The sequence below is a fragment of the Schistocerca serialis genome, chromosome 1 (genome assembly GCF_023864345.2).
Source record: "Schistocerca serialis cubense isolate TAMUIC-IGC-003099 chromosome 1, iqSchSeri2.2, whole genome shotgun sequence".
Lineage (NCBI taxonomy): Eukaryota > Metazoa > Arthropoda > Insecta > Orthoptera > Acrididae > Schistocerca > Schistocerca serialis.
In genome coordinates, this window is record NC_064638.1 from 911,863,546 (window position 1) to 911,890,152 (window position 26,607).

Sequence of the window (26,607 nt, forward strand, 5' to 3'; positions counted from 1 at the left end):
TTTGAATTGCCCATGACACGGTTCTGGGTAAGCCGTAAACTTCGCTGCGTGGACGTGGAAAGTACTTAACGAATGTAGAAATTCCTAGACACAGAAGGACTGTGCTGTATCACAGTGCACTGTAGTAAAATATGGATTAGCCAGACGTCTAGAATTAGAATCAACTCGTCTAGGTCACAGGAGAGCACGTGCAAGATGTGAGAGAAATACAACAGCTGTGGAGATATAAAGAACTCATTCGGCCAGCTGTGTGCCGTATCTTGACATAAACGATAATTTAAACGCCTTCAACAGAATTCTGTCTCTGATGGAGCAACAGAGGTGCAGAGTACCATGTAATCGGCAAGGCTACTGGGTGGCATTAGTACTATCCTTCAGAAAGTGAATAAACAACGATGTAACTGCTAACAGGCGAGAAAGGTTTGGATATCCATTGCGTATCTGTGAGCATAGGCACCGAAGGTTTCTTCGATACCGAGGATACTCCGTGGTTCAGCAGACAGTAAACAACAATAATGGCGCACAGTTGTTTTGCAAAACATCATCTCAGCAGCCGACAAATTTGGTGCGTGCCCATATAGACTTGGTAACACTATTAGTTATAACTGCAGTGGTCACGAGAAAGTCACGATCGCATAGGAGGAGGAGGAGGAGGACGAGGAGGAGCATGAGTTTCCTTTCAAGTGAATCACTCTGGCACGCTAAGAAATGTTCAACTGTGTGTGAAATCTTATAGGACTTAACTGCTAATGTCATCAGTCCCTAAGCTTACAAACTACTTCACCTAAATTATCCTAAGGACAAACACGCACCCCGCCTGGACCAGCCGCACAGTCCATGACTGCAGCGCCTTAGACCGCTTGGTTAATCCCGCGCGGCTCTGGCACGCTAAGATACGACTGTTTTCCGTAAACTTCACGCTCGGTACGTTCATCGAGGAATGTACCATACCTAACCATTTCCCTGTTATGTTCTTAGTATGTAGGTATACCTGTGAACGTTACCAACAGATCCATAGAGATAACAGATTACGCGCGTTTTAGTGCTGATTCACTTCATCTATTCATGACTTGTCTTCCTCATTCATATACGTCACTACAACATAACAACTGACTGCGTATTGTGGTTTTACGCGCATAATGAAGAATTTACAAGAGCGTGCTGAAAAGCTAAGCGCCCGAATTTTTTATGTGAAAACTCTTACGGATTTTTGAATAAAACAAACGTTATGAACATTATAAATCTTAATCGTTCATTTCGACAAGTTTTCAGCCTTCTGCCGCTAGAGGACTTCAAACTGGAGCGCCGGCCTGTGTGGCAGAGCGGTTCTAGGCACTTTGGTCTGGATCCGCGATACCACTACGGTCGTAGGTTCGAATCCTGCCTCGAGCATGGATGTGTGTGATGTACTTAGGTTAGTTAGGTTTAAGTAGTTCTATGTTCTAGGGGACTGATGACCTCAGATGTTAAGTCCCATAGTGCTCAGAGCCAAACAGGAGCATGTAACATGGCAATGTCTATCGTAGCTATGCCGGTGCGTGAGAAGCAGCGTGCCGTAATCGAGTTTAGAATTCGAAGAGTTCGTCCACACATGGAGCACAATTTCCTTCAGCATGAGAATGCCAGACCACACACCAGCGCTGCGACATGTGCATCAGTCCGATGTCTTGGGTTCACTGCTAACTATCTTCCTCCATACAGTTCCGACTTAACCCCATTCGATTTTCATCTGTTTCCGCAACTTAAGGAACACCTTCGAGCACTTAACTTAGATAGTAAATTCAAACATTCTACAATGGTGGTATCAACAAACTGATCTCTCGCTGGGAGACATATGTTCATCGCCAGGGTGACCATGCTGGGAAACAATATGTAGACATGAAAAATAAAGATGTAGAGTGTTGGTAAAGTTTGTTTTATTTAAAAGTCTTTAACGGCCTTCACATAAAAAATCTGGAGACAGTACTTTTCAACACGGCCGCGTAATTTGACGTCCTGGTCTTCGAGCGTCAACACACAAGGAATGGTGCTTATAGTTATTTGAAAGGTAGTAGACTGCGAAGAAGCATCGCCGCCATCTGTAAATATCCTAAAAGGCAAATATTACTAGAAATGTTTTAATTATATATTTTTTGGGGTCATTCGTAACTGGACAGATACCATACAATCAATTATATTAATGAAACTTCCTGGCAGATTAAAACTGTGTGCCCGATCGAGACTCGAACTCGGGACCTTTGCCTTTTGCGGGCAAGTGCTCTACTTCGAGTCTCGGTCGGGCACACAGTTTTAATCTGCCAGGAAGTTTCATATCAGCGCACACTCCGCTGCAGAGTGAAAATCTCATTCTGGAATTATATTAATAAATTTTAAAAAAAATTATACAAACACTCGGCGCTTGAGCATGGCATTTTCGTTAAAGGTCGTTCATGTATTTTTAACCGTGTTCCTTCTCTCTGTGATTTCTCTAAAATCGGCCTTCGTTATCAAACAGTATCAGGAGACAAAGGTGGGTCGAGCTGGATGACTTTTCGCTTAAAAGTACGGAACCTTTTGCCATACCAAGTCACCCAACAATCTTACAATGACTAAAGACACAAAATAAAAAAATCAATAAAAACACAATTAATAGTACACTAACATTATCTGATTACGAGTGCCGTTTGGTTCCAACTCAAGAATATCTAAATAAAATAATGTAGTATTTATGGCGGTGTGCAACATACGTCCGATCTGGAAAACAAAAGGTGACTCTTCCTCTTTCGCTAATAATATAACGGTCAAAAATCTTCAAATGTTTCCAACGGCTGCATACAATATTTATACAGCCATGGACTATATATATGGCTCAAATTACTGATTTCATTACTTATAATTACGTTTTCTGCTAAGAAAAGCTCGGCATGCAAATGTGCCTTTAAAAATTCGGGACAAAATTGTCACGGCACAAAGTCGCGGATGAATGGTGGATGTTAAACGCGTTAAATTTCGCGTATACGGTATCCCTAGTACGTGCAGCTGTAGCAGGACGTATGTTCTTATGGTGCAACAGTTATCCTTGCGAAAAGTATCCACCGTTTGGATCGTATGGATGAAGCCTGCTTCATCTTCTTTACCAGTAGCTTATTGTACTGAGAATGACGTTGTTTAGCCCGTCTCACTGAAGTGCACCAGTTATGGTTCAAATGGCTCTAAGCACTATGGGACCTAGCGTCTGAGGTCATCAGTCCCCTAGAACGTAGAACTACTTAAACTTAACTAACCTAAGGACATCACACACATCCATGCCCGAGGCAGGATTCGAACCTGCGACAGTAGCAGCAGCGCGGTTCCGGACTGAAGCGCCTATAACCGCTCGGCCATCGTGGCCGGCTACACCAGTTAGACGGCTGTGTAAACGCAAAAATTGTCTACGTCACAGTAGATTTCTGTGAGGTACTACTCTTTCTTTTTCTGTGTTCGTGGTGAAATAGAAGCAGTTTCCTGCGCTTCAGTGCCTGTGATATTGTTGGCAACACTGCGCCGACGCGGACTCTTCGAGTATTTGCTGCAATAAATAATTATAAAAAGCGTTGTTATTAAGATGTTTTTAAACGTTTACAGTTGTTATAAATATAATCTAAGTGTTGTTACATTAGTGGAAGTGTTAGTGAAGTGTTAAAGAAGATTAAACGGGGTAAGAAGTTTATTTTCCATCTCGCACCTGTAGCACGGATTTTAGGCTTAATTTCACGCGCGCGTATCATAAGTAAACAGTGACTTAAACTCATATGTAGTCACCAGTTTTTTTATTCGGTGCTCTTTCAATTTATTTATATCTGCCTGAATAGTTTCTAGGGTCCTTTGTTTACGTTTTAGTCAATACTTAAATCAGTTTATACGGTTTCTGTTTTTACCATGAGTGAGAAGTGTGTGACATGCCGTAGGATCGTTAGTTCCGGGGTATGGAGTGATGGGTGCTGTAGCTTCCTTCATTGGGGCGATTGTAGTGGCGTGGGAAATGGGGACATAAATGGTATAATAGGATCTGCAGTAGAGATAGGAAAATACTGGAACAGGAAGGGAAAATTGCAGCTCTTCAAGCTGACTTAGACAAGGCAAGGGAGGATCTGGACAGGTTAAAGAGGGAGAAGGGTGAACGGAGGTGGGAAGTGGTAACAGGTAATAGGGGGTACAACAAGCTTTCAAGGACTTGAAAAAGGTAGGTAAATTTGTAAAGAGAAAGAAAGTTCTATTGTTAGGTAGCTCCCATGGTAGAGATGTTGGCCAACTAGTGCAGGAAAATCTAGGTCCAGAGTACCAGGTCACAAACTTTTTCAAGCCTAATGCAGATCTGGGTCAAGTAACAGAGGTTGTAGATTCTGTATGCAAGGTTTCCCCCAAGGAGGATGTCGTGGTTATAGTGAGTGGTCCGGGAAACAGCACTGACAGTGCCTCTGAATATTCCGTAGAGAGTGATCTGGTGAAGATAGCATCAGCAACGAAGCATACGGATGAGTCTCATTTAAAATCGTCTCAAGGGGGTGAATGTGTACGGGTATGAAGACGACTTCATGAATCCATGGACCCTGCGTGTGAGCAAGGGATTGACCAAGCTGGCGGAGGCTCTGTAATGGTGTGGGGTGTGTGCAGTTTGAGTTATATGGGACTCCTGATACATCTAGATACGACTCTAACAAGTGACACGTACGTAAGCATCCTGTCTGATCACCTGCATCCATTCATATGAATTGTGCATTCAGACGGACTTGGGCAGTTTCAGCAGGACAATGCGACACCTCATACGTCCAGAATTGCTACAGAGTGGCTCCAGGAACACTCCTCTGAGTTTAAACACTTCCGCTGGCCAGCAGACTCTCCAGACATGAATGTAATTGAGCATATTTCGGATGCCTTGCAACGTGCTGTTCAGGAGAGATCTCCACCCCCTCGTACTCTTACGAATTCATGGTCATCCATGCACGATTCATGGTGTCAGTTCCCTCCAGCACCACTTCAGACATTAGTCGAGTCCATACTACGTCGTGTTGAGGCACTTCACTTCAGCGTGCTCGCGGGGGCTTAAACGATCTTAGACAGATGTACCGGTTTCTTTGGCTCTTCAGTGCATAATATGAAGGAAAAAATTAATACTTGTAGTAATATATAATTTATGTATGCCGTCACTGTGTTAGTATGTATAGGTTTTTTCTTGTCAACTGCTAGGAACTAAATACCACCGTTCGCCCATATGGCAGGGATCGTTTTACATCACACATTTCAAGGCAAATAAAAACAGTATATATACGGGCAAAATGTATAGCAGAATTTATATTCAGTTACAAAGAGAAGTACTTTGTTTTTACGCTCTATGATGGTGTTTATTAGCATGAAAATTTCCTAATAGTTCATGACCAGCTTCTCCAGTGCTGCCAATTTGAAGTACCTTTCTTCCACCTTCGTATCGTATAGGCGTAAATCTTGCATTTTCTTCTTCCTCTCCGGAGTTGTCTGATCGTCGATGACAGACTTTCCTTCACTTGTTACCTACGAGGGAACTCAGATGTTAACCTTAAAAAGGTAATTAAAAATCGACATTTCTGCAAGTCGGCGGTACAACATACTACGGGCGGCACCACGCTGCAGACAAGCGAAATGTAACCAAAATACCAGTACAAAATGGCTGCCACACTTGCGACGTGCACCAAGGAAGAACGGCGTTCTATCATACGTTTTACGAGTAGTGAAGGTACGAAACCTATTGAAATCCATCAGCGAATGAAGGTCCAGTATGGTGATGCATATCTATCACTTCAGCAAGTGCATGAGTGGAGCAGAGTTCGGAAATGGCACGACTTCAGTGACAGACGTTCAGTTCCCAGGTCAGGCACACCACATTGTGACACCAGAGTCTACTGCAGCCGTTCGCGCTCGTGCTTTTCTCGGTGGTTCTGATATCGGTGTGCTGTAGCTTACAGCACCTTTACTGCTTTTCCTACTACTTCCTGTGGATGATATTTCTTGTAGTTTCTTTTGCGGTATGTCTTCTCGTTGCGCTTCTTTATGGTTTTGTTTTCCTGTTGTTACGTGGGCCGCTCACAGCTCCTCACGCAGCGGGTCGGGCCACCTCGTGGTCGTTCGCCAGTGCACCTGGTTTCCCAGAGCCATTGCAATACTGTTTCCCGAATTACTCGCAGACGCGTAAAATTTCCTCCAGATGGCCGGACTCTATCTCTTAACATCGGAATTCTGACAGCTCAGTGCAGCTCTACAGTGCTGGAGTCGCGCGGCCGGTGCAGCCTCAGCGCTTTATTTTGTATCGTCTGTGGCCTTTCCCCACGCTACGGCGGCGTACTCGAGCAGTGGACTGGTGATGCCGCAGTGTGAGGGCAGCGTCGTCGTGGGATTCAGCAGGGGGGTAAAGCATGCGCATTCTCCATAGCGCTGTACCCCTCGTCTCCTGATGTGTGACTTCCACGTAAGGCGTCGATCCATTGCGACACCGAGGAATCTGCCGATGTTGGTTGGTTGGTTGGTTGGTTGGTTGGTTGTTTGGGGACGGAGACCAGACAGCGTGGTCATCGGTCTTATCGGATTAGGGAAGGATGGGGAAGGAAGTCGGCCGTGCCCTTTCAGAGGAACCATCCCGGCATTTGCCTGGAGCGATTTAGGGAAATCACGGAAAACCTAAACCAGGATGGCCGGACGCGGGATTGAACCGTCGTCCTCCCGAATGCGAGTCCAGTGTGTAACCATTGCGCCACCTCGCTCTGTGCCGTTGTTGGACTAGAGTATGGGGCCTCCCATTATCCTTAGAAGGTGCAGCTCTAGCGGAATCTTCTTCCTGGTGAAAATCACGGCCTGACATTTGGACACCCTGAATTTAGCCGCCATTTGGTGGTCCATGCTCCTACCTCATTGCAGGCCAGCTGCAGGCGGTATCTCATCAGTTGCGCGTTCATTCTTCTCGTGAAAAGCGCAGAGTGCCAGTTGGACCCTTGGTGTCTTTGAGACGTCAGCTGTGGAAAGGCAGTACAGGAGGGAGCCGAGGACGCACCCCTGTGGTACTCCCACTCTGATGGGACGTGCTGTGGACTCCTCGTCGCCCGTGAAAACGTGGAAGGTGGCCGTCGTGCAACACGCTGTCGAATGTTCTGGAGACGTCAACGAGTACCGAGCCAAGGTACTCGCGTCACTCCAGTGCTCCCGTCGCCTGCACCACCAGGCGAAGCAGTTAACGCTCAGATGCCGAACTGGTCGTCAGGGAGCACGCCTTCACCCTTCGCAGTCGCTTGGTGTACAGCCTCTCTAACATCTTGGAGACTGCAGGCAGCAGGCTTATGGGGCGATAATTCTGCACAGCCTGTTGTCCTTACCAGCCTTAGGAATGGCTAGCACCTACGATGTTTCCTTGCAGAGGGGTAGTTGCAGGTCCTCAGGATGGTTACCGCAGCAGTTGAAGCCGTTATGATGGAAAATCGCTATGTCACGGTGGATGGCATAGCCACCAACATGAACATCAATCGTGGTTCAGAACATCACATCATTCAGGAAGTGCTAAAGTTTTGAAAATGTCTGCAAGGTGGGTGCCACGGCAGCTCACTCCACAACTGTCACACCCGCCAGATCTCGCACCGAATGGTAACCCAACGTTTGGATCACTCAAAGAGGTAATGGAAGGAAAAATTTCGTTCCGATGAAGAGATGCAGCAGGCGGTGCAGGAGTGGCTGCGCACACGACCAAAATTTTTTCTCCTTTTTTTTCAGAGGAATTCATGCACTTTCTAAGCTCTGGAGGAAGTGTGTTGAATGACGGAGACTATATGGAAAAGCGACAAACTTCTGTTCCACTTTTGTTCAACAAAAATTTTTTAAAAGTAAGGTTTTCATTTGACTCTGCCTCGTATACTGTACAATCTGTATCACAAGATTCACAGTCACGGTTGACTGTTTCCTCCAATATCGGCTTATCTACTAATACATTCGAAGAACAGACTGTGGTTAAGCAGTCATACAGCGCTTGTCCGGCAAGTACTGCCACTCCCTTTTCATTATTATTATTATTATTATTATTATTATTATTATTATTATTATTATCATTATCATTATCATTATTATTATCATTATCATTATCATTATCATTATCATTATCATTATCATTATCATTATCATTATCATTATCATTATCATTATCATTATCATTATCATTATCATTATCATTATCATTATCATTATCATTATCATTATCATTATCATTATCATTATCATTATCATTATCATTATCATTATCATTATCATTATCATTATCATTATCATTATCATTATCATTATCATTATCATTATCATTATCATTATCATTATCATTATCATTATCATTATCATCATCATCATCATCATCATCGATTATTCCCATTTAAAGAGAGCGTTTGAACTAGAATTCTTTTATATTAATTTCTTTATTTATTATTATTATTATTATTATTATTATTATTATTGTTATTACTTCCTTCACTTTCTCAGACGTTAAGTCCGGTTAAAAATGGAGTGACGCGGACCTTGATCAAGCGTCACTTCCTTTTAACTGTACGGTATGTGTTATATTGCATTTAGGAACTTTCGGGTAATTGAACATGTATCAATAATTACGGATTTCTGTAGTTGTATATATATGTTTGGATGTAGCTGTATTGCATTGATGTATTGGTGGATATTGTGTGGTATGACTCCTGTAGTTGATAGTATAATTGGTATGATGTCAACTTTATCCTGATGCCACATGTCCTTGACTTCCTCAGCCAGTTGGATGTATTTTTCAATTTTTTCTCCTGTTTTCTTTTGTATATTTGTTGTATTGGGTATGGATATTTCGATTAGTTGTGTTAATTTCTTCTTTTTATTGGTGAGTATGATGTCAGGTTTGTTATGTGGCGTTGTTTTATCTCTTATAATGGTTCTGTTCCAGTATAATTTGTATTCATCATTCTCCAGTACATTTTGTGGTGTATACTTGTATGTAGGAACGTGTTGTTTTAAAAGTTTATGTTGTAAGGCAAGCTGTTGATGTATTATTTTTGCGACATTGTCATGTCTTCTGGGGTATTCTGTATTTGCTAGTATTGTGCATCCGCTTGTGATGTGATCTACTGTTTCTATTTGTTGTTTACAAAGTCTGCATTTATCCGTTGTGGTATTGGGATCTTTAATAATATGCTTGCTGTAATACCTGGTGTTTATTGTTTGATCCTGTATTGCAATCATGAATCCTTCTGTCTCACTGTATATATTGCCTTTTCTTAGCCACGTGTTGGATGCGTCTTGATCGATGTGTGGCTGTGTTAGATGATACGGGTGCTTGCCATGAAGTGTTTTCTTTTTCCAATTTACTTTCTTCGTATCTGTTGATGTTATGTGATCTAAAGGGTTGTAGAAGTGGTTATGAAGTTGCAGTGGTGTAGCCGATGTATTTATGAGTGATTGCCTTGTGTATTTTGCTAGTTTCTGCTCGTTCTAGAAAGAATTTTCTTAAATTGTCTACCTGTCCATAATGTAGGTTTTTTATGTCGATAAATCCCCTTCCTCCTTCCTTTCTGCTTAATGTGAATCTTTCTGTTGCTGAATGTATGTGATGTATTCTATATTTGTGGCATTGTGATCGTGTAAGTGTATTGAGTGCTTCTAGGTCTGTGTTACTCCATTTCACTACTCCAAATGAGTAGGTCAATATTGGTATGGCATAAGTATTTATAGCTTTTGTCTTGTTTCTTGCTGTCAATTCTGTTTTCAGTATTTTTGTTAGTCTTTGTCTATATTTTTCTTTTAGTTCTTCTTTAATATTTGTATTATCTATTCCTATTTTTTGTCTGTATCCTAGATATTTATCGGCATCCGTTTTTCCCATCGCTTCTATGCAGTCGCTGTGGTTATCCAATATGTAATCTTCTTGTTTAGTGTGTTTTCCCTTGACTATGCTATTTTTATTATTATATCATCATCATCATCATCATCATCATCATCATCATCATCATCATCATCATCATCATCATCGATTATTCCCATTTAAAGAGAGCGTTTTAACTTGAATTCCTTTACTTTAATTTCGTTATTTATTAATTATTATTATTATTCACATTTTGGTCTTATTCGATCATCAGTGGATCACAAGGGGCATTTTCTGAGTTTTTTATAGCATTCCTTTTTGCCCACACTTTCATTCTCACAGAAATGGCTTCTTCTGCTTGTCGATCAAACTGTCTCGGTCTTTTTGGCTTTATGTCATGCCAACTGACAAGTCGTCAGTTTTCTGACTCCTACACGGTGTTATTCGTGCTTGCTTCAGGTCTTACTCTGTTAATCCATTGCATGGTTTCAATTTTAGTTAGTTAATCTGGTTATTTCCATTCTTTTCATGTTCTTGTAGAATCATAGCTTTCTTTTTTTCGTATCCTGACAGATATTGGTATATTTTTATCTTTGTTCTTTGTGTGTTCCTTATTCAGTCCAATTTGGACCTCAAATGCACCTGATTTCTTTTCGATTTCTTAAATGTCTCTCTCTCTCCCTATAATGTGAGAACAGTACTTCAAGCTCAGACAGACACCGGTCTGATGACTTTGTGCCTCCGTTTTGTTTACATTGAGGCATTTTTTTTATTGTAGACATCGTTAGTAAACTTGAAAGTTTTTTCAGTTTTGTGACATCGAGTTTCATAACCAGAGTACTTCCTTGGATGGTTTTGCTCAGATATTTGACTGGCAAACATTCGATTTTGTTGTTCACAAAAGCTAACAAGTGCAACTTAAATACTGGTTCTTCCTGATTTGATACGTCCGTCAATGCGATCCTCCGAATTTAGTTATCACCACTCTTGGACTACTATCTCCTCGACAATTGAAAATTAATGCGAGTCCGCCTCCTTGTCTCATTCTTATTTTAATTTCAAAACGTTCCGAAACTTCTCTTTTGATCTTAGATTTTGTACCATTAACGGTTTCACGAACAATTGCATCTGTTCTGAAGTTTGTAGTCTTTCAGAATCTGGAAGTGACTTAGGGCCCACTCACTAATAAGCTTTTTTTTAAAATGAACTTACAAACTTTTTTTGTAATAATTTTTTTAGTGTCTGAGAATTAGTTTTAGAATTGAAATTAGTTTTGGGTACTATCTGTTTGGTCTGAAACTTGCTTAATATTCGCTAATTGTGCATTCACGTTATTGCGCTCGGTGCAGGAGACATTGAGATGGAATTTTGAATTGGTTATTTATTGAATTTAAGGATGGGATATGCTGTTCTGACCAGGAAAACCAAAGGTCTCCTTTACATTTATGTTTGTACTCTTCAGATCGGTTAATTAGTCGGCACGTTTTACTATACCATGCTTTACGGTTTTCAAAAATAGCGACATTCAGTCTATGGAGATCAGTGGTTGACGTACGATACCTTTATTTGTCTAAATTAAGAAGTAACAAAAATTAACCAATTTTGGTCATGTCCATATATTGGTCGTCTATAAATTCTACATGTCGTAAGCTGAATTTTGATCGCTCAAAATTCACCCAACACCAGAACAGTACAGACTGTCCTCATGCAAATTCCCCAGTGGATCTTTGTCACCTCTATATCAGCCTGTTAATTTGGATATTCTGTTGCTAATATGATAATGGCTGGTTACAAGATTCCTTTCGCCACCATCTTCATTCACATGTCAAACTGACAAACTAAAATACTTTTCCCGCATTCAGCCTAAAAGGTTTTTTTTTTGTCAGTAAATGTATGACCGTACCGTTTCTCACAAACTTTTATTAGCATTCGCTCTTATTTCACCACCACAGTAGACCTCTGCTGGTTCTGATGCTATCAAAGTAGCTCCTTCACAGAGAGGACTACTTGTCAATGTATTTCTCAGTGACGGAGGTCGCTAACTACAGATTATCTAATGGTACAACTCAATGTAAATAGCTACGTAGATGGTTTCCAGGTCTTGCACAACTTACACAATCACACACCTTTTTTAATTAGTTTTCCGTTCAACTATTGCAGCGTGTGTTGAACTTACACTCAGATTCTTCCGAAATGTATTAAAACGGAACAAGTCTCCGTAATCGTTTCCTCCAACATATCGAACCATTTGAAGTACTGTGTGCAGTCATGTCGGATACTCACCACTATAGTGTATTAACTGCAGTTAGAGGCTTACTGCCAGAAATGAGGTTGTCCAGTTTACTTGAAGATCATCTTGAAAATATGACGATTTAACATGATCCATATAGTGCAATGAACGCACAATAAGCTACGTTTCCAACATTATTTGCTAAAACAGTGTAAAATCTGGTGCTAATTAACATGTCGATATAAAAAATGCAAGCGATGAAAGTAATTAATCTTGTGTTTTTAAATCCACTTCCAAAAGCGCCGTAGTTACAACGTAGCTTTTAGCTTCGACCACACCCCTAAGGAAATCGACAGTTTTTATTTATGCACAATGAACAACACAGACAAATCTACTACAGCTACTTTTATTATCAAAATAAAAGAAAGGTAGTATTTTCATTTACCTCGTGGTTTTTTTCATAGTTACCTGATTTAGATGTATGGGATACAGTTACATATTTTAAGAATTCGATGAGGTTCCTGGTTCTATCATCGTTGTCACACCTATGCGACCTGACGGCAAGGGCCTTAAAGCAAGCTCCCTGAAAGAACTGATGATTTTAAAGTGCTTTAACTGCAATTATTTAAGGAAAGAAAGTACCCATTTGTCGACTTTCACACAGTTATTGATTTATTGTATGATCCTAGATATATTAGAGGTCTGTGACATCATTTAAACACGATCACCAGACAAATCCTTATGTGTGTTGTGTGTGAAATGTAACTTAACCTGGCTCAACCTCAGTTCTGTTTCATACCTGACACTATTCCCACAGCAAGAAGATATGGAACTGCTGGTCATTCTTGTTCTGTTGGCTTGAAGTGAGTCAGCAACTACTCGGGCGTGGAATGTCACCGCCTAGTCACTTCGACAGGATGTAGTCTTCCTCGCTGCTTTATGCGTAGTGGACAGAGCAATGACATGTGGCATTCTGCTGCCGAGTTAGTTTGATTGATAATGTGCTTTTGAGGATAAAAGTGAGAAAAGAATAGGAGAGAGAGTTCACGTCTTTAACTGAATTTGTATTTTATATTTTTTTTACAGGTCTTAGACACGCACTATCAAGTTGAGAAAGGGAACTAATGTATATAGTTCCTTTTCTGTTAATGTTCTACATTCAGCCTCTTTAGAGGAATGAAGTGGAAGAATTAATACAAACAGGAATGAACAATTTTGAGCTCTGCTTTAACGGCAAGAATCGCTATCTTAGTCTACAGAGATCATTTATTGATGTCATTTTGTTCCTTTCATAGTGTTCATTTTAGTGTAATTTAAAATAACTTTATTGTCAAACATTTTTACCTAACTAAAAGTTTATATACAACAAGTTATGTTACAATATGTCACAGGAATACTGAACAACGAAACGTTGCTGTGTCAGAGTTTACTGGTCAGAATGCACGCCACATGGCCTAGCAGTCACATTTCTTAAAAACAGTGACCTCCAGTTCTCCGTACAAGTCCTCCTCCACTTGAACGAGCGCGGTCTCTCGAAAGTGTCATTCCCCTGCTCGCACCGACACAGACAGCTAAGGGCAACGGTAGCGGCTATTCTGGCTCCAGTTGGGTCGCGTCCTTCAACACTATTTCGCGTCGCCTTCCGCGCTCGGGGGCGTAGCTTCTGCTGCTGCTGCTGCTGCTGCTTCTGCTGCAGTCTTCGCCTCTTCCTCGGTGGTGTGACCGTCTTTGGTGCTAGCGGGTGATCCGCTGCTCTCTTCATCCTTAACCTTCTTCGGACTTCCCGACTCTTCCGGCGGCTGCTCGTCAGCTCGATCTTCACTTCTGTTCTCGTCAACTTCATTGGGCTTCTCCTTTACGTCACTACACTGCTCGGTGGCGCTCTGCCCCTCCGTATCTTCGTAAGCGTGGTTGACGTTCCAGCCGGCGGCAGCAGGCGCCGTCGTATCGAAGTTGGCAGCAGCTATGCTCGCGTTCACCACCTCATTGGCGGAGTAACTTTTGGACGTGTCCTTGTTGATAGGCGAAGTCTCGATGGCAAAAGCGCCCGCTTCCTTGTTCTTGTTCTTTTTGGATTTCCCAAATCCTTTTTCTCCACCGTCCATGAATTTTATCTTGTCCTTGATGATGTCATTACCCTCGACCTGCGGTCGGCGACGCAGGTAGAACTTGTTGAAGAAGAAGTAGAAGGTGCCCACGACGGCGCACATCGCGGCGAACACCTGGTAAGTGGGTCGCGCCCCGATCCCCTTCATCAGGTAGCCGCCTACCAGACTGCCAGCTCCCTTGCCTGCGGAAACAAACCGAGAGTCATAATACAAAACAAAAAAAAACAAAAAATCAACATTTGTATGTGTGATTTTGTTGGCTCAAAAATATGCTGGGTGGTCAGAAATAGTCTCAAAAGCTTGCAAAGGCGTTCCAGGGTACGTCTTGCCGACAAATGACTGTTAAGAATAAAATTCGATACGTTGCACCGTTTCCGTAGTAATTACTATGAATTTAGCCAGTCAAACCGTTGCGCGCGCAAATTCAAGCACCCTGCTAGATACAACTAGTGCAATTTGTTCTCAAAGCGTAGATGATAGAACACGAGACTACTCAGCCTTTGACTCGGGTTCCATCGAGTTTTTGTACCGCCCTCTTGATCCGGTTTAGGAAACCGAAAGGGCCGCTTGAGTTTGTGCGCGCAACGGCCTCATTGAACCGGCGCAACGTATCTAATTTTTTTTCTTAGTATTAATTTATCAGCCCAAGCAAACCTGCAACATCCTTACAAGTTTTTCAGACTGTTTCTGGCCACTCTGTACAATTTCAGGTCATTTCGGTAAATTCTGAGCATCACGTGTCTTCAAAACAGAAGTGTGTCCACATAATTATGTAAATCGATGAAAGTAAATTTATAGAAAATTTCTAAATACGGTGCTACAGAATAATGATGTTGATTAGATGTGTAACTGGAGTAACTAAGAGATACTCGATCGAACTAGGACGATAAGAAATTTGTGGCACACCTTTACGAATATAAGAGATCGGCTGACAGGACTCGCCCTGAGGTATCAAAGCTATGGAGGTAATTTGGTTGATAGTAATTGCAGGCGAGAGCAAGGCTTAACCACAATAGGCAAAAGTTCAAATACAGAAGCAGTTTTCAGTAGTGTCGTGGAAACAAAGGAGCTTGTGCAGAATATTTTAGTGTGGAAAGGTGCTAAACAGTCTCCGGAATTAATACCCCAAAAACATCGAATTGTACATTTCCTTTTTTTTTTACCTTCAAGATATTTTCTTGTACAACTTCGTTGAGAGAGTGATCGTATAAACATTACTGCTAACATTATATCTGATTGTTGGCGATGATAATAGAGGTAACTTTAATGAGTTGATACAGAATTACTTATAATGTTCAGTATCTTCAGATATTTCTTTTTATGAACTACACAATTGGTAATCTGTCGTTTCTGTCTTCCACGAAGTGAGTGAAAGGAATAAACGGTATCTGCCCCAAGTTAATAAGTGTGACACTAACGAACCTGCTCACCCGAAGAGATGAAAAAGTTGACAGAAGCTTCGTATGCTACGTTCTGGTGATTGCCTTTACGACCGAGATTTGAACAGGTAAAACGTGATAGGTATTCGTTCCATTTGCGAGTACAAGCAACAAACTACTCAAGAGATAATACACTACTGGCCATTAAAATTGCTACACCAAGAAGAAATGCAGATGATAAACGGGTATTCATTGGACAGATATATTATACTAGAAATGAGATGTGATTACATTTTCACACAATTTGAGTGCATAGATCCTGAGAAATCAGTACCCATAACAATCACCTCTGGCCATAATAACGGCCTTGATATGCCTGGGCATTGAGTCAAAGAGAGCTTGGATGGCATGTACAGGTACAGCTGCCCATGCTGCTTCAACACGATACCACAGTTCGTCAAAAGTAATGACTGGCGTATTGTGACAAGCCAGTTGCTTGGCCACCATTGACCAGACGTTTTCCATTGGTGAGAGATCTGGAGAATGTGCTGGCCAGGGCAGCAGTTGAACATTTTCTGTATCCAGAAAGGCCCGTACAGGACCTGCAACATGCGGTCGTGCATTATCCTGCTGAAATGTAGGGTTTCGCAGGGATCGAATGAAGGGTAAAGCCACGGGTCATAACACATCTGAAATGTGACATCCACTGTTCAAAGTGCCGTCAATGCAAACAAGAGGTGACAGACGTGTAGCCAATGGCAACCCATACCATCACGCCCGGTGATACGCCAGTATGGCATTGATGAATAAACGCTTCCAATGTGCGTTCGCCGCGATGTCACCAAACATGGATGTGACCATCAAGATGCTGTAAACAGAACCTACATTCATCCAAAAAAAAAAAAAAAAATGACGTGTTGCCATTCGTGCACCCAGGTTCGTTGTTGAGTACACCATCGCAGGAAGGGTAACCGCAGCCATGGTCTCCGAGCTGATAGTTCATGCTGCTGCAAACGTCATCGAACTGCTCGTGCAGATGATTGTTGTCTTGCAAATGTCCCCATCAGTTGACTCAGGGATCGAGACGTGGCTGCACAATCCGTTACAGCCATGCGGATAAGATGCCTTTCATCTCGACTGCTAGTAATACGAGGCCGTTGGGACGCAGCACGGCATTCCGTATTACCCTCCTGAACCCACCGATTCCATATTCTGCTAACAGTCATTGGATCTCGACCAATGCAAGCAGCAATGTCGCGCGATACAATAAACCGCAATTGCGATAGGTTACAATTCAATCTTTATCAAAGTCGGAAACGTGACGGTACGCATTTCTCCTCCTTCCATGAGGCATCACAACAATGTTTCACCAGGAAACGCCGGTCAATTGCTATTTGTGTATGAGAAATCGGTTGGAAACTTTCCTCATGTCAGCACGTTGTAGGAGTCACCACTGGCACCAACCTTGTGTGAATGCTCCGAAAAGCTAATCATTTGCATATCGCAGCATCTTCTTCCTGTCGGTTAAATTTTTCATCTGTAGCACGTCATCTTTGTGGTGTAGCAATTTTAATGACCAGCAGTGTATTTCGTTATTTCTTTCATAATTAAAATTCCGCCTTAACATTATATTGCCAGCAGTTATTTCATGTACTTTTCTATGGAGTTTTCATGGAAGTAAGTATATCTTTTTTCGCATATAAAGTTTTTTTTTAAATTGCTGTAACTGCTGTAATTTCATAGGTCAATGAGCCGAAAATTTTGGATAACGGTCAAAAAACAGATTTTTCGAACGTAACTCATTTTAAACCAAACTTATTCTTGAGGAAGTGTGGTGTTTTGATGTTTAACGTACGTTTTGGATTTAAGGAGGGATACTGTTAAAATGCCCTAAGCAAAAATTATGTTTAGTTATAGGAAAAAAATTATGCAAAAATTTTATCTATACATAACGAACATCTTTCAATTCTAGAAATATGCATTTTTAAGTGCTTGCCGGAACAATACATTATTTACGTTAGATTTCCTGTCGTATTGCACACTTATTGCTTACTTACTGAATTGCTAATTTTAGCATCGGCATAGCGACTTTACGACTCTTGTGAAAGATTCTTATGAGAGGCACGAGTGTCTCTTCTTAATTTACGACATTGAGCTTGGCTACGGGTCTGCAGTACGAGACGGAGGATGTACTAACTACAGCTAGGTTGACGAATGGGTAGTTGGCTACAAGTGCTCTATTACGGGCTGCAGGAGCGGGAAGTCGACAACAGAGGCACGTTCCGGAGAAGCTGTCCGCACGCTGGCACGAAAAGCAAACACGCACCATCTTGACGCTGAAGAAGAGAAGCTATGTTCCTATGCTTCGCAAGACAGAAAATTAATATAATTTGGAGCATAAACGTCTGTGAACCAAAATGGCGGCCCCGTCGTCCGTCACCCCCGTCTCTCAAACACGCCACTTGTATCAAGAAATTTCTAGCTGCTATTGTGACACTGCCTAAATTCAAAGAAAATTGCGGAATGGGTTTGTTATCAGGAATAAAAGTGATAAGAGCTGTAAACTTTCGCACTGGTAGTTTGCACATTTATTTTGACGACTCACAATTACACGAAATCCCTTTAATGCAAAGTCAGTATAATCAGTTGTGCAAACTCTGTATACATATCGAGATTATTCGCACACGCACTATAACTGAGCCTTGTTTTGGGGTTCGTTTCTTTCCTAATATGTTAATACTAGCCACAAGGTTCAGGTATCTCCATTTCCTATGAAGCTCCAAGTCCTGTAGTTCCACAATGCACTGCCTCCTACATAGGAACTGGTATTTCGGTGGAACTACGTAGAACACATGCAACACAACTTGTCGTAAGAGTCATATGATTCATCATCAATGGGAACACTTAGTCCGTCATTAATAATGGCACTGTAGCTATACTACACCATTCTCTTCTTCATTTTGTTACCTGTGTCAGTATTTTGTTCTACAATAACCACAATACAGAACTGAAAGCAAGTTAAACTTGCTTCAGGGAATCTAATCTTGGCAATATGTTTTGCAGAACTTCCTATATGACGAAAACGTAACCGAAAGCAATTTTTTTAAACGTGTAAATGGAGAAAGACGAATAATGCAGAAGCTCTAACTATTAATATTAATTTCAGTGTAGTGTATCCACTAGCAATCCCAAAGGAGTAGCAAAATCTGTTTGAGTGACAAGAAATAAAAACTATTTTTGCGTCGGTTGGACCTGAACAACAATAATAAATACAAATAGCTAGGCAGTTATTTCCTTGGTAAGTAGGACCTTCAACTTGCCTAAGCCGAAGGATCATATCAAGGAGGATTTACAAAAATTCATAGTTGTTTTACTTTCTGAAATAAAATCTTAGTGATCTGAAATTATTCCTCGTTTATTAAGTGCAACTTTTTAAAAAAAAATTTTCCTACAATCTGTTTCTAGTTATTTCACAAAGGTATCGTCCATGGCGTATAGAAGTTCTGCATCAGTAAAAAATTGCTGTTCTATCAGCTGAATCTTAATTTTTGGAGGCATACATATTCAGGTCAGTTATCTGCAGGAGTATAGAGAAGATCAAAGACACTAAGACTATTGCAGTTACAGTATCAGCACAACTTTGTTTTGCAGAGTGTTTTCTGATTGAAAAAATAATTACCGAGTTTCAGTTCCGTACGTAGGAGATTGGGCGGAGGGGGTGTTTGTGGCTACCTCTATCTCTGGAAACAGAGTTACACTTCGTAACGCTTACCACTTCCCAGTGATTGTTTTGTAAGAGATGAAGAAAATAGCCTCAGTTCTTTAATTCGGAGTCCGAGCTATCGGCACTGCTATTATTGAAACATCTTGACACTTTCAATTCAATTCATGTTTTGCCATTTGTTTGGGATATATTAGTTGTAAGGGATGTTCACAACTACGTGATATACTATTCAGCTTTGTATATTGCTGAAACATTTTGCAGCCACCTTTCGCAATATTTGTAGCTAACTGATCCTCGTGGAAAATGAGACGTGGTGCAATGTGGCTTATATCCAACTGAGTAACACCTGTCACGTTGTGATCACGAGCCGAGTGCGTGGGTGATAATGTGAGTGACAGTTTCCTCGTCTCCTTTTGGCTGTCCAAAGCATGCCTTTACAAGTGTTTAAACGTTGCCTTTCCTGACCTTTGATTGACTAAAGGTCGATAACAGATTCCAGAATAGCTTGACAACAAGTTCGTGGCGACTGTTCGTAGAATGAGGTCGCTCTGCGCAGGAGTGTGCGCTGCGATCATGTCCTGACGACTACGCGACGTCGACTGACTGTCGTATCATCCTCTTCATGCGGCGTCACGGAGATGCAATATGGGGAGCCATGTGGCCAGCACACCGCTTTTCCTGCCGTTCGCTTCTCTTCAGACGTTTGAATCACTACTCATTCTAGCAGTTTCTCAGTTGTCATCTGGAGGCTGACTGCAATCCGTCATAGTCCTCCCACTAAGGAAAAATACATAAGTTTCGGCAATTCAACCTGGGCCGTTCACATGAGAGTGAGAGGCGCTGGTCACTCGGCTACGGAAGGTAACTGCATAGTGCGACAGTGCGTTTTTATTCAAAATGGATCTTTTTAAAGTACTGCATTGCGATTTTGACAAAGCGTAATGGCACACATTGCACCATGGCAATAAAAGTGTTGTCGCGTCTTTCAAATTTCCTTGCTCTTTATTACAGTCACGACGGGTATGGTCAACGGACCTACGAGTGTGTCAATTGTTTTGCGAAAGAGACAATTTGATTAAGGAGCCTGTTTCATGATTCTCATTACTTAAAATGTAAGTCCAGGACACATTAGATTATTTAAAATTTCTTCTAATTAGCATAATAGCAGTAAATATTCTACAAGTTATTTACATCTCAAAAGAACATCTGAATATTAAGATCTTCAAAGAACACAAGAAATGGACATGGTACATTAGTAGTTGGGCCGCAGGAAAAATAAGCAAGCCAAAACGAAAAATTTCACTTGGAATGAGTTCGGCCAAAAACTACGCGACGTGACGGGACAAAAAAATTGCTTTGCTCACATTGCTCTTCAGTAATGTGAGTTCAGCCTGCATGATATGAAATTGCATCTGATAGGCAACGAAAAATCACTCACGTGTTAAAGAGAAGTTGAATTAACAGAATGAAACTAAGTGAAACCCGCGCTTCCACAATTTCCACGAGGCCTGACAAATCGGTTCGGGCCTAGCGTGGTGTTTGGCGTAGACACACCTGCCAAATTAAACACTCGCCACCATAGAGTGGAGGCAGCTCCAGCACTGCTTCCAGACGCCAGAGTCCGCGCCGCTCAGGATTGGACACCACGACTGAAGTATGGGCGCCAACGCCCCTTCTGCCCCATTCTGAGTTCCTCACCAGAATGGGCTTCCCAATTCCCATCTCAGATGATTTGATTCGATTTTATCAGGGAAGCAAGAACAACTTGGTCAAGTCTGCTGCTGCACAGAGTTTAATGTGCGTTATCGTTCCCTGTGTCTTTAGTAAAGTCAGCCAATCCCCTTGAACAGTGAAAGATCTTTTACCAATGCTTTGCTAGACGATTTCCTCAGGTCTGGTTGATCCGAATAGGTCGTTTTTAATCTCCAACGCCTCGCATTCAAAGATCAAATGTCATGCGGTTTCCTCGCAGTTAGTTAACTGACAGACCCCAATTCACGGACTTGTTTCAAGATTAGTGGATAGGACTTTTGCGACATGCGCCTGGAGAGGATACTTCCGCCTGCAACGCCCATGTGAAACTTAAGACTGTTAAGACCTGTCCACATCACGTTTTCCGGAATAATTTCGGCTGCAGATGCACTCTCTATAAATAGTTATATGTAGATAAAGGTTCAGATGAACTCCATCCATTCAAACACAGTGCTCTGCTTCCTTTCACTCCAAGTAAGTCATTGGGGCATCTCAGACAATTTGTAATGTGCTGAGAAGACTCAATATTACGGCGAAATGATAATAAGAATCAAGACCATAAGCTGTTGACAGGCGTTGATATACATCAACGGGGCTTTTGAAAATGTGTGCCTCGACCGGGACTCGAACCCGGGATCTCCTGCTTACATGGCAGACGCTCTGTCCATCTGAGCCACCGAGGGCACAGAGGATAGTGCGACTGCAGCGACTTATCCCTTGCACGCTCCCCGTGAGACCCACATTCCCAACTTAACGTCCACACACTACATTCGTAGTGCCCCTGCCCATTACACTCATTACTCGCGGCAGACAATCTTACCGAGTCCCGTAAGAGCTCGGGAAATGCGTGTGCATCCAGCACAGAAGAAGGTCAATGGTCGGTTAGCCTTACCTATATATAAAGATGGGATATGTCGGAAAGAACAGGTATCATCTTCATATAAATATTACGGCGGTTTCCATAGGCAACCGTCGAACCCTGCCGGGAATATTCTCATCGTGACCGCAGCGCTGAGGAGCAAGAGCTGGACACTTACCGACTCCGAAGTAGAGTCCGCCGAGCAGGCCCTGGATGCTGGTGTCTGTGGTGGTGGTGGACAGCTTGGCGGCGTACGTCACGGCCGCCGTGAACGACAGCGAGCTGGTCACGCTCTCCATCGCCTCGAAGATGAGGCACAGCCACGGGTTGTAGATCAGCGAGTAGCCTGTGGGCAGAACGCAAACCGGCCGTCACGGCACGCACAGTGGGCAGCTGGCGCTTTCCATACCTCGCGCAATGAGAGTCCTAACCCTTCTACAATCAACACTTTATTACCATTTTCGTAAAGGAAAGGGAAATGTCATGATTCATACAGGAAAGCAGCGTCATTAAATCGTGTGGTCAAACGAGAATACTAACTTAAAGGGTGAGCATCCAGTATTTCCCTGTTTACAAAAACTGCTAAATATAATTAGGCGGCAGCTTAACCCAAACCATACTTTTTGCTATAAAATGTCGTATGTGCTCCGTTTGTTGGATGTTGGACGTTTAGGCGGTACGCGGTTTCTACCCCCGTACTTGCCAAACTCTTCTCCGTCGCCACTTACACATGGTGTCGTGTTCGTGAATTAAGAGGCTGCACATCAGAAACTGGTGAACTGAACACAGTCTTAACGTGAGCCCACAACAAGTCGAGAAGGATTATGTCCGGTCAGCATACTGCCCATAATGGTTGACCTCCTCTGCCGTTCCATCTGTCTGTGAAGGTTGCACCCAAGATCTGGCGAACGAGTGACACTCAGTGTGGAAGTGCACATCCTTTTCAAACTCTGCGCATCGGTGAAATTTTTATTCAGATGCTGTCAGAGCAAATGAACTTCTAGTTAAGCTACCGTTTGCAAAAACACACACGTCTGTAAAACCTTCGCGAGTTAAGCTGCCATATGTAACAAACAACGTAGATGTATCTAGCGCAGCTACTTAAAAATAAATCTTTGCAATGAGGGTAAGACTGTGTTCGACTTGTACATTCAGTATTTTCTATATTTTTCATACGAAATACAATCCATTGTGTAGAAAACGAACTTTCAGTTGAGATACACTAGTTCAGTTTACATTATTAGTGATAATACTTTATACACATGGTGAGTCGCGTAAGACATAACAACTCTTACTGCGTGATAGTTTCGAGATACCGAAATGAGGACCGAGCGAGGTGGCGCAGTGGTTATCACACTGGACTCGCATTCGGGAGGACGACGGTTCAATCCCGCGTCCGGCCATCCTGATTTAGGTTTTCTGTGATTTCCCTAAATCGCTCTAGGCAAATGCCGAGATGGTTCTTTTGAAAGAGCACGGCCGACTTCCTACCCTAATCCGATGAGACCGATGACCGCGCTGTTTGGTCTCTTCCCCCAAACAACCCCAAACCAACCCGAAATGAGGTTGACACACAATGTGCAGGGGTGAGACATTTCTTCTGTGTTTAATCCTGTTAACCGAGACATCGTAGCAACTTAGATTTTTTAATAGGGCGATGTATCATTTTTAACGCCATTTGAAAGACGAGTAGTGTGATATCGCTTGTTTAAGCTTTTCGAAAAGAGTCCCAAAAATTTTCTGAAATTGAAAGCCAATGTGGCCGGAACCGGTAATTGCAGTGCGACCCAAACACCGCCAGGCCCCGGCGTTGTATCATGGTTTTCGGCGGTTTATTTATCGCCACGATAGTTGTTGAAAGTGGTAGTAAGTACACACAGGTGAAATTTTTCTTAAAACCCTTACGATACGCTAGCATCGACATACTATTTCGGGGGATTCGGTTAGGTTATCGCTGGACAATGGAGTGGTACTGGAGACCAGTTCTTTCAAGAGATTTGACGGAGTGAATTTACGTTTGGAAACCGTTAGATATCGACATCCCGCTAAGCTACGGCTTATGGAGACACCCAAGCTCTTTACTTTACTGCCAAATACTCTTCTTAATTAGCAATAATATGCTATAAAGCTTTTTCAGTTTTACTGGTCCGTTAATGAAATACAGAAGACGCGCACCAACGTCGGAGAGGCTCAGCATTACGAAGTGCGTAATTGCTTGCTTCTGGACTCAGTTCATCTGTTTGGCCATTAACAATTTCGATTACACGCATTTTCAGAGCCCTCTGTCTTGAGAACGGAGAGCTACGCAACACTCGCTTTATGATGTCTGAGTGACGGACACTGGTGCGCATGTGACAATTGGACAAGTTTAATGTGACAGAATACAGCATTTAGAACGCCGCAGGGCAATTTGCTTCAGGTGTGACAACACTGCCGTTCCCACAATTAAACCGCGCTCTAAAATCACGTCTAGCTGACATTAACGTCTTCCGCCCTCGACAGCAGTGGCAAAAAGATAGTTGACAAGTCCTGCATTTAAGAAAATTATGGGAAAAAATGTAATACTAACGTCCTCGAAGCAATAATACAGACGCTTATATGGCAGCTTATGAAGAAAATAACTTTGCACTGACGTTGGCTGAAGTCATTACGTCCAAAACGAGCTTGTGTGAGATAGTAGACGGCTAACCATTTGTGTTTTTTCCGAATTCTTTGTGGCTAGACGCTCATGTTTCGTTATAAAACATTAACAACTGAAGGTAACAAGCAAAACTCGTCCCATCTTCACAAAAAAAGAAAAAAAAGGAAATGAGCGTATGGCATTGTTGCCCTGGAGCCCCATCCGGCTAAGTTCGGCCGCCAAGTGCAAGTCTTATTTCAGTCTAGGCCACATTGGGCGACTTGCATGCAGGTATGAGGATGAAAAGATGAAGACAACACAACAACCAGTCCTCGAGCGGAGAAAATCTCGAGCCCGGCCGGGAATCAATCCCGGGACCGCTTGCGTAGGAGGCTAGCACGTTACCACCCAGATATGCAGGCGGACAAGCCCAAAAAATTCCTTTACGTCAGACTGCGGAGTGGTAGCAGATGAAAGCTGTCCTGTTTCTTGTCACAATTATTTCGGAAATCATGCTATGCCAAATAAACGGGAGTCGTGTGAAAAGTAGCTTCCAGTGCAACAGAAAAAGATATTAACAGTAGTAGTAATAATTTAATAATGCAAATTAGATCTTTGCACAAATTTCCTACACTACTTACTATGTTTCAGACAATTACTCGTCATGCAGATTTGCCGCATATGGTAACTAGTTGATCACCATAAGGTTCCAAGTGTACTGATGCAGCCATCCTTTTCCTGGTTCCCTGGGTTCTGAACTGAATTTTTGTTCGCACAATGACGGATTAAATTGCTCGTGATTTAATTTTTCTACCCGGGTCAGTCGCAATAACGTACACTTGCAAACTGCTTGAACATGACATTCTAAGGTAGTTTCTATTGTGTTTTCGTTTATAAATAGCTGTGCCATATCTTTCACAGCAGATTAACTCAAATGACGAATGTTTCCAGCCAATCACGCGAAGCATAGGCATATCCGTAGAGCCCTAAAATACAGACAGGATTTAATCAACGTGAATCACGTTTAGGATGACGTTTCGTAATTCCAATTGACACCCAGGAAGTCATCTTACTGGAAGTTATATATTTTAAACGTGATCGAGTCATGTTTATCATGCATGCGCATAAGAGTATTATGCTGAGAAGCCCAGAAGAACAGGCTATGGTACCACAAGGTCCAGTCACAGTAATTTGACAATCGCCTAAGGACGACGTCAACGTGCAATAACAAGCCACTCGCGGTAGGTGGCAACACTAGCAGTGGAGTTTATATAAAGCGTACGAGGGAGGAGGGGGAGAGAAAGGGGGAGGGGGGAACAACAGTGCAATTGTTGTAATATGGAAACGGAGAGATTTACCTAATGTCCAAAAGAGCATCATCACTGACTTTCGGGCCATTGGTGCAAACACTTCCTAAACTCTTCGCGTGCCGGCGCGGTTAAAGTATACAGTGCGTGGCAAAGTCGCGCTTTCTAAGAGAGGAGCCAAGCCAACTTGTGCACAACGGGCCATAAATGACAGGTTGTGAACGCTGGTTGTGGAGATGTGATCAGATGAACGGGCGTGCAACTGTTGAGGAACTGACCACCCGGGTGAACCAAGGGGCTACCAACAACGACTCCTCAGCGACCGTTCTGCAAACGTTGCTGCGTACTGGCCACGTAATAGGCTTCTCAATATTTTACCTATGCTCACTGCTGTTCACCAGCTATGAAGACTGGATGCGCACGCCATTACCGCAACTTTACGTCCACTGAACGGTGATAGGTGTCTCTTTCAGATGAATCGTATTTTATGCTCCTTCGGACAGATGATCGTTGGCTTGTACGGCGTGAAACGTGTGAAAGCAAACTCCCTGCATCAATCATCGGTAGCGTCCATGCCGGAGTAGTTAGCTTTGTGGTCTGAGGAATGTTTTCGTGGCGATCCCTGGGTGATCTCGTCATTCTGGAAGACACAGTGGATCCACAACAAGTATGCATCTATCCTCGATGACCTTGTCCAACCTTACACGTAGTCTGCTTTTCCTTGACACGATGGCATCTACCAGCAGGACAATGCAACCTGTCGCACAGCTCG

General features: G+C 42.4%; 1 protein-coding gene and 1 non-coding gene across 3 annotated transcripts in view; both read right to left on the reverse strand.

Annotated features, from left to right (window-relative positions):
* Positions 1-13,129: 13,129 nt before the first annotated feature.
* The window catches only part of LOC126412102 (major facilitator superfamily domain-containing protein 6-like), a 329,018-nt gene continuing 315,540 nt past the window's right edge, over positions 13,130-26,607 (reverse strand). For both annotated transcript variants that reach the window (XM_050081535.1, XM_050081541.1), the window contains exons 9-10: positions 22,087-22,254; positions 13,130-14,376 (exon numbers count right to left, since the gene is read on the reverse strand). In XM_050081535.1, coding sequence (XP_049937492.1) covers positions 13,712-14,376; positions 22,087-22,254 — 833 coding nt within the window. In that variant the 3' untranslated portion in view covers positions 13,130-13,711. The remainder of the gene's footprint in view (positions 14,377-22,086; positions 22,255-26,607) is intronic.
* Positions 21,659-21,733, reverse strand: Trnat-ugu (transfer RNA threonine (anticodon UGU)). The gene has a single exon. It is a non-coding gene; the product is annotated as a tRNA-Thr (tRNA).